Source organism: Acomys minous, assembly GCF_964271855.1.
Source record: "Acomys minous genome assembly, chromosome: 1".
Classification (NCBI taxonomy): domain Eukaryota; kingdom Metazoa; phylum Chordata; class Mammalia; order Rodentia; family Muridae; genus Acomys; species Acomys minous.
In genome coordinates this window covers 14,348,270-14,362,328 of record NC_140483.1, presented here as the reverse complement: position 1 = coordinate 14,362,328, position 14,059 = coordinate 14,348,270, and the positions used below count along the sequence as shown (strand labels likewise).

The window sequence follows — 14,059 nt, the reverse complement described above, 5'->3', positions numbered from 1 at the left end:
TTCTAAGGGCAATGATGATTGCTAGCAATCTACATCTGCAGGTTGTTTTTAGAGACGGTGGTTGAATCATTAATCTGCTCCAGCAGCAATGCCTGAAAGAGATCAAGCATTGTTATTGCGTATGCCAATGATACTGCCCAGTGAGGGGCTGGGAGCCCCCTTTATAATACTCCCACAATTCACATATTAAGGGCATTATAAGGACCGCAAAGGTAACAAGCAGAGCTATGCTCTATAACAGCATTAAGTCCTCGGGACAGGTAGTTCGCTGAGTTATACCTCGCCTAGACACACCCATCGTGGGTTTGCTAACCGACGGGCCGCATTCCATGAGTTCTAGAACTGTTTTGCTGTTCCTCTTGCACGAACAGCACCAGAGTCTGTTTTTTATTTCTTATTTTTCTTGTTCAGAGTCTTGGTATCTAACGCAGGCTCACTTCCAACTCACTAGTCTCCTGCCTCAGCCTCCTGAGTGGGATTCTAGGCTCGCATCACCAAGCTCTTGCTTTTGTTGTTGTTTGGTTGGTTGGTTTTGGTTTTTCGAGACAGGGTTTCTCTCTGTAGCCTTGGGTGTACTGAACTCCCTTTGAAGACCAGGCTGATCTGGATGGAACTCACAAAGATCCACCTGCCTCTGCCTCCCCAGTGCTGGGACTAAAGGCGTGTGCCGCCGCTGCTGCTGCCGCCGCCGCCACCACCACCACCGCCCAGCTTGTTTTTGTTTTTTCTTTTTTGAGACAGGGTTTCTCTGTGTAGCCTTGATTGTCCTGGACTCACTTTGTAGACCAGGCTGGCCTTGAACTTACAGAGATCCACCTGCCTCTGCCTCCCAAGTGCTGAGAGTACGAGAGTGTGCCACCACACCGCCCATCTTCAAACTCTTGCTTTTTATTTAATGTCCTCTGGGGATGAAAGGAAAGTTTCACTGGCTTCCATCTGCCCTTTAACCTCCTTACTAAAGCAGCTCTACCCTACAGGCCCTTGAAGGAAATGACTCCCACTGCTCAGATCCACCTTTGGGAGTGAGGAAGTGACCACCAAGTGTCAGCAGACCTACGGTGAAGCAGACTTTGGTCACGATTACATTTATTGTTTCCTTCCTCCGCTCCACTCACTGGAACGCTAGTGGGTGCTTGTGGGGGGCTCCAGGTTTATGACTATTAGTGTCAACTCAGACCTGAGATCTTGAATCATCTTAGTTTCCTTTTGCTCTAAGTGAGTCCCTCTGGGGAATAACAAGGAGTTATTTCCAGTGCACACTTGTCACATTGTCACAGTCTTTCCTTCTTGGGTCCTGGCTAGCTCTTCAGTGAGTTCCAGATCTGAAGTTGGCTCAGGTCCCAGAACTGGACAAGGGATCATGACTTTTTATTGGGGTGATTGCCCTCAGCCTTCTGCTCCTCCAGTGTGGCCTCCCTTTGATGACAGATGTGACAACAGCCTTGTGGCTGCTCCTGTTTTCCTCCCCAGAGACATTTTATTCTATTAACCATTTCTACACCAATGTTTCTGTGGGTCAGTCTCCACCGACTTTCCCTTAAAGCCTGTCAATTCTTATGTAAAAACTATCCCCTGCTGGGTTTAGTGGCACATCCCTTTAATCCCAACTTGGTGCACAGACATCATTATCGTTATCGGCACCACCAGCGGCGGCGGCGGCGGCGGCAGGAGCAGCAACACTGCATGTTCATGCTCTGACACACACTGCGGGAGTCAGGGGAGAGCTTTTGTGGAGTCAAACAGTATGTCCTGCAACCCTCCCTAGGTAACAGGTTAACACCTCGTCCTTAGAAAGCCTTCTGGCATTGTAGACTATGGCCATGACAGCCTGTCCATCTCCCAGAGTCTTTTTATCCTTTCCTCTATCAGCTGACCAGGAAATTCAAGAATTTCCACTTAGCCCGGTCCTGTGACTCTCACCTGTGATTCCAGCACTTGGGAGCCTGAAGCAGGAGCACTGCCTCAGGTCAAGGCCAACCTGGGCAACTTATTAAATCAACATATCTCCCCTACAACCCCACTACCCTAACCGAGAGAAAGGAGATTAAGGAAAACAAGAATGAAACCTTGTGGCTATCAGTTCCTAGGACCAACTCCCCTGGCGCAGTCGGCAGGATTTCAGCAGACCAGCAATTCCACCAAGGTTGCTGCTGCTGGAACCTGGAGCAACCAGAACCCGGAGCCTCAGCCAGAGCCCAAAGCTTTGAAGCCTTCCTTGGAGTGGTTCTCTCTAGGAGCGTCTCGAAGTGATGGAGCGATGAACAGCCAAACAATACCAAGTCCCACAAAAGCCCAGCCTCCTGTTTTGGGCATATGTGTGTGTGTATATATATATATATCCTCTCAAAATCTGTACTAGGAGGTTTTTCAGCTGGCAACAACCAAGCCCCCCTCCCCCCCCAAAGTGGTTGGACTTCTAAGTGGATAAACATCACCTGCTCTCTCGAAAGTCTGTTCCCCATCCTACAAACAAAAACATGCTTCTCTCTCCTACAAATAATTCTTTTTATGTATTTATTTTTAATAAGCTATAGTAATTATACACATTTATAGGATACATTGAAACATTGCAATGCATGCATACAATGTGTCATAATTGAATCAGGGTCATTGGCATATATGTCACCTCAGATATTTTCATTTCTTTATGTTAGGAATTGTCTTGTTAACTTTTCTGTTGCTGTGCTAAAACATCATGACCAAAGCAGCTTATAGAAGGAAAGGTTTACCTGGGGCTCAGTTGTAGAGGCATGGGAGTCCGTTACCATCATGGTAAGGGGCATGGCAGCAGGAAGGCATGGCGCTGGAGCAGCAGCTGAGAGCTTACATCTCGATTCACAGATTCCCGAGCAGGAGGCCAAGAGACTGCCCTGGGGATGGCAGGAGGCTTCAAAGCCCATGCCTGTGACTCACTTCCTCCAACAAGGCCACACCTCCTAACCCTCCGCAAGCAGTTTTACTGACTAGGAGCCAAATAGTTATGCACATGAGCCTATGGGATCCATTTGCATTTAAACCACCACAAGAATATTCAAAATCCTCTCCACTAATCGTTACCAACCATAGTTATCTCCTATGGAACTGCACCCCTGTACCCATTAGCTAGCCCACTCCCACCCGTCCCCCTGTTTCTTCCTTACACCCTTCCTTGGCTTTGATCATAAGTATTCTCTTCTATTCTATGAGACAACCTTTCTGTTTTTACATATAAATGAGAACACGTGGTGTTTATCTGTTTGTGCCAGACTATTTAACAATTCTTTTATTTTGCTTTGAGATGTGTCTTGCTTTGTAGCTTAGGCTATCTTGGAACTCTCTGTGTAACCTCAAATTCAACTAAGATTTCAGGTATGCCCCACACCACTGTATATGGTAATTCTTGACGCTTCAACGAGGGCATAATAGCTCTTATTTATCAGGCCCAACACATCTTCCAGGCAGGTGGTGCTGGGATCAGTGGCCATCAGTCTAGTAGCCAAGAGAAGAAGAGGGTGCTCCTGAAGGGGACCCCTGCTGTGTGTCAGAGAACCACCTTTCCAGGCCATCTTGAGTAGGAAAGGTTGGCCATGACTCTAACCTCCAGTTTTGCAGAGCTGAATCTATCGGGGGATTTCCCACTCCGAAGCTTCCTTCCCATGCACGGTCTCTCTCTTCCCACGCACGGTCTCTCTTTCCATGCAAGGTTTCGGGACTTCTCAAACGGGACTCAACACAGCAAACTTGCCTGGACTTGAAACTTACTCAGTTTCTAGCTCTCAGGCCTGCATTGGCTGCTCAGTGGGAACCACTCTTCATGGAGGCACAAGGGCCTCTTCATAAGCGAGCAAAGGGATCCTGGTCATGCACTCAGCTTTTCAGTGTATATCCTAATTCCTAACCAGGACATGGATGCTGCTCAGAACGACCTGCCCATTCCACCGTCTTTTTGTTTGTTTGTTTGTTTGGTTGGTTTATTTGAGAATGAATTTTTTGTGTAGTCTTGGAATTCACCCTGTAGACCAGGCTCACCTCAAATTCAGGGATCTGCCTGCACTGCGCCCCCTCCAGTGCTGGTAGTAAGGGCATATGCCACTAGGCCCTGCTGCTTTTCTTAATTTATTACTTTCCTTATTTAATTTTATGTGTGTAACTGTTCTGTCTTGAGTGTCTCTCTGTGCACAATGTGTATGACTGGTACCTGTGGAGCTCGGAGGAAGGCGTTGGATCCCCTAGAGTTACAGACAATCATGAGCCTCCATGTGGGTGCTGAGACTCAAACCCAGGTCCTCTGCAAGAGCAGCAAGTGCTCGTAGCCCCTGAAGCAGCGCTCCAGCCCCTCCACTGTCCTTTTAAGCACTGTTTCTCTATCTTGCAATGCTTCCCCCACCCCCCAGGATGCCACTATGAAGTATTCGGTCACTCTGTACCAAGCATCCTCGGTACCCCACATCCTTGCTGGCCAGGTAAGGAGATATCAGGCTAAACTCAACCACATTTGCCAGGTAGTGGTGGCACATGCCTTTAATCCCAGCACCTGGGAGGCAAAGGCAGATGGATCTCTGTGAGTTCAAGACCAGCCTGATCTACAAAGAGAGTCCAGGACAGCCAGGGCTCTGTTAGAGAAACCCTGTCTCAAATAAATAAATAAATAATCAGCCACATTTCCAATACTTCTGATCCTATGTGTTCCAGTCAGTTTCTCTGAGATGCAGACTGTGAAGGAAACAGGCCTGTACAGAGAAGTGGAGGCAACACTTCTGAAGGACCGGGCAGAGAGACTAGAAAGCAGGCCTGACACCTGCAGAGGAGAGAGGAAGAGGGGCAAAGGGCATTGGCTATGAGGTGCTTCCCAGAGAAACCCTGGCCGGGCTGCTGAGGCTTACTTACCCTTTGTGTTATGCTGAAAGAGCTCACTGGCTTAAATTCCCAGCTGACATTTTTCAGGCAGAGGACACAGCATAGTAATAGCACAGGTTCAGTAATAAAGGCACTGAGGTATCAGGCACAGCTTCCCTTCTCTCCTCGTGACCGGATCCCACAAGTGCACAGTAGTTCCATTCCTTAGCCATTGTGGGCATACATTTGATACTCGTTTGTATCTCTAAACTGAATTATGGAATATGTGGGCACATTCCATGTCTATAGAAAAAGCCTCAGTTGTTGACCACCTCTGGGCTTCACTAAAGAACCATGTGTTAGACAATGCCAACAGGGGGCTGGAGAGATGGCTCAGTGGTTAAGAGCACTACCTGTTCTTCCAAAGGTCCTGAGTTCAATTCCCATCAACCATATGGTGGTTTACAACCATCTGTAATATGATCTGATGCCTTCTTCTGGCATGTAGGAGTACATGCAGGCAGAACACTGTATAGATAATAATGAATAATTTTTTAAAAAAAGAAAAAGAAAAAGACTATAGCCAGGCAGTGGTGCACACACTTTTAATCCCTGCATTTGGGAGGCAGAAGCAGGTGGATCTCTGAGTTCAAGGCCAGCCTTGTGCGGTGGTTTGAATAGATATGGCCCCCATAGACTCATGTGTTTGAATGCTTTGTCCATAGGGAGTGGCACTATTAGGACACTTTCTGTCCATAGGTCTTTGATATGCTCAAGCTATGCCCAGTGTGGTACACAGTCTCCTGCTACCTGCAGTCAAGATGTAGAACTTCCAGCTTCCTCTCCAGCACCATGTCTGCTTGCACGCTGCCATGCTTCCTGCCATGAAGATAAAGGACTAAACCTCTGACACTGTAAGGCAGCCCCAAGTAAATGTTTTCCTTTATAAGCATTGCCGTGGTCATGTTGTCTCTTCACAACAATGGAACTAAGACAAACACATATTAAACAGGCTATCTTTTCCCCAATGTATGTTTTTGATACTTTTCTCAAAAAGTATGTGTCTGTATTTATTATTCTTTATCTTGGCTCCATTATGAAGAGAGAAAAACAAGAAAAACTTCCATAATTAACCAAGATGCTCCAGTAAATTTTACTAAGATTTAAGTTAGGGCACATTATGAAACCATGACATAGGAAAGAGTGGAAGAAGGGAGCTGGTGTTTCTGCCCTGGGATGTGAGCCTGGAGTTTTAGAGCCTGCTAAATTCTCGCTATGACCCTAGGAGATGGAGCTCATGCCTGCACTCTGTCTTGCTCGCTTCCTCCTTCCCTCCCTCCCTCCTTCTCTCTTAAGAAATTATTTTCTAAATAATTTTTGAAAATTACGTTAATTAGGAGCTGGAGAGAGGGCTCAGAGGTTAAGAGCATTGTCTGCTCTTCCAGAGGTCCTGAGTTCAATTCCCAGTAACCACATGGCGGCTCACAGGCATCTATAGTGATCTGGTGCCCTCTTCTGGCTTGCAGGCTCACATGCAGGCAGGACACAGTATATATAATAAAGGAATCTTTTAAAAAGTACAGTAATTGGGGCTGGAGAGATAGCTCAGCAGTTAAGAGCACTGTCTGTTCTTCCAAAGGTCCTGAGTTCAATTCCCAGCAACCACATGGTGGCTCACAACCATCTATAATGAGATCTAGTATCCTCTTCTGATGTACAGGTGTATATGGAGGCAGAATACCATGTGTGTAATTAAAAAAAGTACAGCAATTAATTAATATGTATTTGTGCTTGTGTGCCACAGCAGTCTGTGGAAAGAGAGGGCAGCCTGTGTGAGTTGGTTCTCTCTTCACACCATATGGGTCCTAGGGAAGGCCCTTTGGTTAACACGTTTGGAACCCTGATAAACCAATTTACTCACTAGCCATCTCACCAGCACTCCTGGAGTTATAGTCACTAAAAAATAAAAAAATTAAAATCTGTCACTTTACCTTTTCTTGTAACCACTTTGGTTCAACAAGAAAAGGCAGCTTCTCCCCAGGTATGGTGCCGCATGCCTTTACTCTCAGCAGTACTCGGGGGCAGAGGCAGGTGGATCACTGTGAGTTTGAGGCCAGCATGGTCCTACAAAAGCTGGTCCAGGACAGCCAAGGCTACACAGAGAAACCCTGCCTCGAAAAAACCAACCAACCAACCAAACAAGAAGACAAAAACAGAAAGAAACAAATAAAGAAAATAGAGAGGCAGCTTCTTGTTGTAGAAGGGTTTTCAGACCACTGGGATGTTCTATGGAAGAGGCAGGGCGGGAAGGGAGCAATTTAATGTAGTCTTTTGTTGGTAGCCCTCATGTCCCAGGGCCCAGCAGAGCATCTCTTTGGCCTGTCATCTTTGGTTCAGAGAGGACATTTGGTTTACCTGACAACCAGAGATTGGAGATTGAGATGTATCCTAAGGTCAGTGCCACTGGATCTTGAGTAGTTCCCAAAGAAAGGTCCATGTATTAAAAGGTCCATCCTAAAATTTGCAATATAGCAGAGGTTCTCAACTTGGGGGTTGCAACCCCTTGGGTGTCAAAGGAACCTCTCACAGAGGTCATCTAAGACCACCAGAAAACACAGATGTTTACATTACAGCTCATAACAGTTATGAAGTAGTAATGAAAGGAATCTTATGGTTGGAGGTCCCCACATATGAGCTGTATTAAAGGGTTAGGATGGTAGAGAACCATTGCAATCTAGGAAGGTGGTAGAACCTTTAGAAGTGGGGCCTGGAAGGAGATCATTAGAGCTGTGTCCTAGAAGGGGACTGTAGGGTCCCAGCACCCACCTCAGCCTCTCTTCTGCCATGAGGCGGGTGGTTTACTGTGGCATACTCTCCCACCATGTTTCACCGTAGATACAAAGCCACAGGGCCAGTCCGTCATGTGCTTCCAAACCTGTGAGGCTCTTTCTTGTTGTTGTTGTTGTTCTTCTTCTTCTCTTCTCCTCCTTCTTTTTGGTTTTTTCAAAACAGGGTCTCTCTGTTAGCCTTGGCTCTCCTAGAGTCTCTTTGTAGACCAGGCTGGCCTAGAACTCACAGAGATCCACCTGCCTCTACCCCCCAAGTGCTGGGATTAAAGGCGTGTGCCACCATGCCCGGTTTGAGACTTTTTCCTTTTTTTTTTTTTTTTTTTTTTCACTTCTGAGTATCACAAAAGTTTATTCAGCAAAAAGTTTCATACAAAAATGTACATGACCCAATTCTACGTCATAGCCACACAGGCTCTTTGGGGAGGGATGTGAGCGCTTCTGCAGAACATTGTTTAGACTCTTTCCAAGGCTTCTGACACGATGATGCTGTTCCTCCGATGACCACCATTCTAATGTTGTTCTGTTGCCCACTGGCTGCCATCTCCACACACTCATCAATCACAAGGTTCATGAAGGGGTCAAAGCCCCGCAATATTCCTTGTACCTGTCTGCCACCATTCAACTTCAATGATAACTTCTTGTCCATAAATTTCTTCAGTTCGGGAGGGTGGGCCTTGCTCATGGCGACTCTCGGCACAACAGCAAAGGGGTGAGCAACTTCACCAACTTTTTCCTTTTTTTTTTTTTTTTTTTGGTTTTTAGAGACAGGGTTTCTCTGTGTAGCCTTGCCTGTCCTGGACTCACTTTGTAGACCAGGCTGGCCTCGAACTCACAGCGATCCGCCTGCCTCTGCCTCCTGAGTTCTGGGATTAAAGGCGTGCGCCACCACAGCCCAGCTAACTTTTTCCTTTTTAAATTGATGATTTTAGGTATTTTTTTTAGAGTGACAGAAGGCTGATTAACACAGTACGAAAATAGGACACTTCCTGTAACAGTTTTATTACAATTCACATAGCATATAAATTCACCTATTTAAATTATCTTCTGAATGGTTTTAGTAGCTGGGCAGTTCTGTAGCCATCACTACAATTTTAGAACTTTCATCACCCCCAAAAGAAATCCTATACCTTTTACTCGTCACTCATTTCCCTTTCTACCCTACCAGCTGCTGACCTCTTTTAATCTACTTTTCTCTTTTCATAGATTTGTCTATTCTGGACATTTCCCACTGGTAATACCACATAACTCATTCTTTTGAGACAAGTTTCTTTCATTTAGTATGTTTTTAATGTTCATCCACATTGTGTATCAGGTTTTTTTTTTTTAATACAGAATCTCATTATGTAACCCTGGCTTACTTGGATCTTGCTGTGTAGACCAGGCTATCCTAAAACTCAGAGATCTGTCTGCCTCTTTTCCACTTCCCCCAATGGTGGGAAGGTGTGTACCACCATACCCAATGTTGTTGGCTCTTTTTAAAAAAGTTTTTATAAGCCGGGTATGGTGGTACACGCCTGTAATCCCAGCACTTAGGAGGCAGAGGCAGGTTGATCTCTGGGAGTTCGAGGCCAGCCTGGTCTACAAAGTGAGTCTAGGACAGCCAAGGATACACAGAGAAACTCTATCTCAAAAAACAAAAAATAAAGTTATTTTTAATTATGCATATATAATTTAATTACATATATTCAATATGAATATTACACATATGTAATAAAGTATATGTGTGAATGGAAATATGTGCATGAGTACAGTTGCTCTTGAGACCGCAAGAGTGTCAAAGCCTCCGGAGCTGGAGTAGCAGGCATTTGTGAATTGATACGGGTGCTGGGAAACGCTCTGGTTTTCTGCAAGAACACTATGTACTCTTAACCTTGTAGTGGCTTCTTGGGCCCCTTCTGCTGTTGTTCCAGAGGGTCTCAGGTAGCCCAGCTACCCTTAAACTTGCTGTGAAGTTTGGCCTTGAGTTTCTCATTCTCTTGCCCCCACCTTTCAAGGGCTAGGTTTACAGGTATATGCCACCCAGGCTAAGGCAGACTATGTTGTTTGCTTTTTATATCCTAAACATTTTCTATAGACAAGCTACATATACAGATATAGAGAAGATAAAAAGCATCCATCGTTCTACTATCTAGAGGTGGCCACTACTAACATGAGTATCTTTTTGTTCTGGATTACTCTATTCTTAGTGAGTGGAATTTTTATGTGAAGGTCAGAGGACAATTTGTCTGGGTCAGTTCTCTTTTCCCTATGTGGGTTCCCCCTTGAGCCCAAGTCAAGTCATTACACTTGGCTGCAAGCACATTTACCCGATGAGCTACTCTGTCAGTTCTAGCGTATAGACGTGTGTGTGTGTGTGTGTGTGTGTGTGTGTGTGTGTGTGTGTGTGTGTGTGAGAGAGAGAGAGAGAGAGAGAGAGAGAGAGAGAGAGAGAGAGAGAGAGAGATATTCTGGGGATAGAAGTAAGGGCCTCACACACAATTCCCCAGTTTGTTTTGTTTTTAATGTTTTTTGAGATAAGGTTTCTCTGTGTAGGCCTGGCTATGTTAGACTCATCTTGTAGTCCAGGCTGGCTTCAAACTCGCAGAGATCTGCCTACCTCTGCCTCCGAAGTGCTGGGATCATGGGCTCATACTGCACACCTGGCTAATACCACAGCTTTTATCTGAGTGTTTTTTTGTTTTTAAAAATAAAAGATTTAGTGTTCTCATCCAAAAAGTAGTGGTTTTGTTGTTGTTCAAGACACGGTGTCAAAAAAAAAAAAAAAAAAAGACAGGGTGTCACTATGTAGCCATGGCTAGCCTCAAACTCACAAAAATCTGCCTGCCATTGCCTCTTGAGTGTTGTGCAGCAGATTTAGGATAGGTGAACAAATCTCTTTTCACCTCAAATAGGGAATCAATGACAGACCAAAGCAGGATACCACCAAAGTCCAACCTTGTGAAGCGGTAAGCTTCATTGGGGTTACAGGAGCTGAAATGACTCAAAAACAGCTGCATCACTAATAGCGACCCCCAGAAGGGTGACAAGTTGTGAAAGTTAGAAACTAGAGCACACTGCAGTTTCCAGGCAACTCAGCAGGTTGCAGAGTCCTTTCCAAGTCGGTCTGAGTTTCTTCTAGGCAGTTCAGCTGTCATTGTTTCTTCTCCACAGGTCAGCAGATCTCTCTGCTCCTCCCAGGCTGCCTTGGTTGGTCTCCACTTTGCTGGACTTAACCCTGCTTCTTTCAGGCACCTGGGCTCAGCTGAAAGTGAGTCTTTATTTACTCCTTATACACTCTTGTGAATGTAGTCAGTTTCAGGAATTTCCTAATGTTGTTAGCTTCCTTAAGGAGCTTTCCTGCAGTATTTCACCTCCCCATAGAATATCCTGTTGTTTCACCTCCGTGAAAACATCTTAAGAAATTTGTTGTTGTTGAGTTTTCCAGACCTGGTTTCTATGTGTAGTCCTGGCTCTCCTGGAACTCACTTTGTAGACCAGACTGGCCTTGTCTGCCTTACAAATGCTGGTAATAAAGGTGTGCACCATTATCTTCTGGCTTGAAATGGGAGGTTTTAATCTCAGGAAACTGCTACACAACAAGCACAACGTGTGTGTGTGTGTGTGTGTGTGTGTGTGTGTGTGTGTGTGTTTTAAAGCAAACAAGGTGACTTATACAATCTTGTCATCTTAAGTTGAAATACTCAATTGAAGACAACTTATGCTAAGGCTCATGTTGCTGCGGGGGGGAATGATGGTGTCCCCTTCAAGCTCATATTGAAACTTAGTCCTCCACGCAAGAGCATTAAGCAGCTCTGGCCCACAGAATGGGATTAGCACACTTATAAAGAGCTCAGTATGAAGGGGCACTCGTGCTCTTGTCTCAGGAGGAGAGCACATACTTCACCCCTAGAGCTGTAAGAGCAAGACGGCCATCACGGAAGGAGAAAGCAGCCCTCACCAACGAAAGCACAGAAAGTAACAACCACCTTAACATTTCCAGAATCCAGAACCATGAAACATGAACTTCTGTTGTTCAGAAATTATCAAGTCACAGGCACCTTGTCATAGCAGCATAAATAGATCAGGACATGTTATCTTTACACTGAGGTACTGAAAAATGTATGGAAACTGCCTCAGAAGAAACTCTGAGCCAGGTGTCGGGGCACATGCCTTTCATCCCAGCACTCAGGGAGTCAGAGGCAGGTAGATCTCTTGGGAGACCAGTCTGGTCTACAAATTGAGTCCAGGACAGCCAAGGCTACACAGAGAAACCTTGTCTCAAAAAACCCAAAAACCAACAACACCAAAAAATCTGGTTTGCATGGCTGGAGAGATGGCTCAGTTGTTAAGAACATGGCTGCTCTTGCAAAGGACTGGAGTTCAACTCCCAGTACCTACATGACAGCTCACAACTGTTACTCTAGTTCCGGGGTATCCAACACCCTCACACAGCCAGACATGCAAGCAAAACACCAATGCACATAAAAAAATAAATCATTAAAAAAAAAAGTCTGGTTTGCTTTGATCTGACACCTCCTCATCTACGGTCTACATCTACTTTCACAGTACTTGCCTCTCTCTCCCTCCCACTCCTGGCCTCCTCCATGCTGATTTTCTTTCTTATTCTCAGGGGTTAACTTATGCCTGCTCTCATTTTAAAGTTGATGAAGACACCCAAGCCCCAAGAAGCACCAGTTTATTCTGCCTGATAGAGGCGGGCCGGTCAGAATGTGGTCAGAAGGTTCAGAAGGGGTTAGGTTAACTCAGAAGGCGAGGTTACGCTGTTAAAACTTTCTGCCCATTCCCTTAGGCACCAAGAAGCTTCCTGTCTTTTTCCTCACCCCTTGAGAGATGGATTCCATCCTGCCCCTCCCCCAACTCCACATTCGGTGGAGGTTCTACCTAAAGTGGTGGCAGTAGCAGCTGACAGCTGGGTCCAAGGAGCCGTAAGGTTAATTAAGACAGCTGCTTTTGCCTGCATTTTACAGCTGAGAGTTTGAAGCCCAAGAATTAAGCTTGCCTGGGGACGTTACAACTAGCAGCCCAAGTTCCACCCTCAACTTTCACAGCCAGCAGGGTGGCCACCTGCTGTCCTTTTCCTGACCCAGCACTCTTCTCACGTTTTTGTTTTAGGACAGAAATGAAAGCCTGCTATTTCTACTACTTACAAATCTCACTTTATTGTTCTTGCTAAATCCAATCTAGTCTAGGCTGGCCTGCTCGCAACACACTGCATCATCTTTTAACTTTTTAGTTCTTGGAACACACCCAGCCACCCGGTTTTCTCTTTTAAGTGCGTCACTGCTAGACTCTCTGACCACCCCCTCCTCAATTTCTTGGAGAACAGACCCCAGAGAACACGCTAGTTAAAATAGTCTAAAAGCAACCATGGTTCTCACACCGGGAAAGTGTTTAAGAGTTGGGAACTGTGAAATCTTTCCCGGGGCTCCCTTCACTATGGGAGGAAGTCTCATCCAGTTTCATTACACTGGGCCAGTGTCACTAGTGTCTTCACCAAGCATCCTTAGTCACTGGGAGGCTCCCAGCTCACTACTGGTCTCGGGTGGGAGCGCATTCCAGAAAGATCGCAGGACAGTTCGCCAGCCGGCGGCCTACACCAACTTGGTGACCTCTCAAGGTCTCGTCCCGCCCGGCCGCTCGCAGCTCAGGTTCCGGCCGGGACCCCGCGTCTGTGACCTGCAGGCGGAGCGGACGCCGCGGCCTGGGCACTTGGGGTGGGGTGGGGGGAAGGGCAGGGACGGCGGCGGCAGGGGAACGCGGTTTGGGGGAGCCAGGTACACGTTACTTCAGGCTGAGCCCCCCACGGTGCAGAGCGACCAGGAACCCAGGTCTCGTCCGCCGAGCCGCCCGCCCGGGGCCTCCGTCCCTCCCTCCCGCTCCCCTCAGGAAACAAACAGCCTGCAGTTCCCGCAGCCGCAGCGCGGGCCGCGCGCCGGGAGCGAGCGCAGGCGAGGGGGGCGGCGCGGGCGGGCGCAGCGGGGCTGGCGCCGCGCCCCCCGCGCTCGGCCCTACCGGGCCTCTCGGCGCGGCCTCCCCTGCCCTCCTTCAGGCCGGGACCCGCCCGCCCCCCGGTGGAGGCGAGGCCCCGGAGGCCCCCTCCCGGCAGGCTCGGGCGGAGCCGGACGGCCTGGCGGGAGCAGGCGCCGCGGGCCGCGAGCTCCTCATTCGAACCTCCCTCGCAGACAGTCTCCGCCCCACAATGCACCGGGGCGGGCAGCCTTTGAAAAAGCGGCGCGGCTCGTTCAAGATGGCGGAGCTCGACCAGTTGCCTGACGAGAGTAAGTAGCGTCTCGGAGCAGCCCTCCTTCCCGCCGGTTGCCTGTCCCCGAGAGGTCGCACCGGCCGAGTCCGGTTGCCGGGCAGGTGGGATGTCTGCCAGCCCACCGCGGTGCCCG

The 14,059-nt window shown here is 47.4% G+C and overlaps 1 protein-coding gene and 1 pseudogene across 5 annotated transcripts in view; one reads left to right on the top strand and one right to left on the bottom strand.

The window, feature by feature from the left end:
* Window positions 1-7,892: 7,892 nt before the first annotated feature.
* On the bottom strand, window positions 7,893-8,551 carry LOC311593530 (small nuclear ribonucleoprotein G-like; annotated as a pseudogene). Its single transcript has one exon. The product of its transcript is annotated as a small nuclear ribonucleoprotein G-like (transcript).
* Window positions 8,552-12,799: 4,248 nt separating this feature from the next.
* Window positions 12,800-14,059, top strand: part of LIN9 (lin-9 DREAM MuvB core complex component) — a 46,140-nt gene continuing 44,880 nt past the window's right edge. The window contains exon 1 of one of the 4 annotated variants that reach the window (XM_084789805.1): window positions 12,800-13,942. In XM_084789805.1, coding sequence (XP_084645931.1) covers window positions 13,864-13,942 — 79 coding nt within the window. In that variant the 5' untranslated portion in view covers window positions 12,800-13,863. The remainder of the gene's footprint in view (window positions 13,943-14,059) is intronic. The other 3 variants (XM_084789804.1, XM_084789808.1, XM_084789806.1) reach the window with 3 other exon arrangements.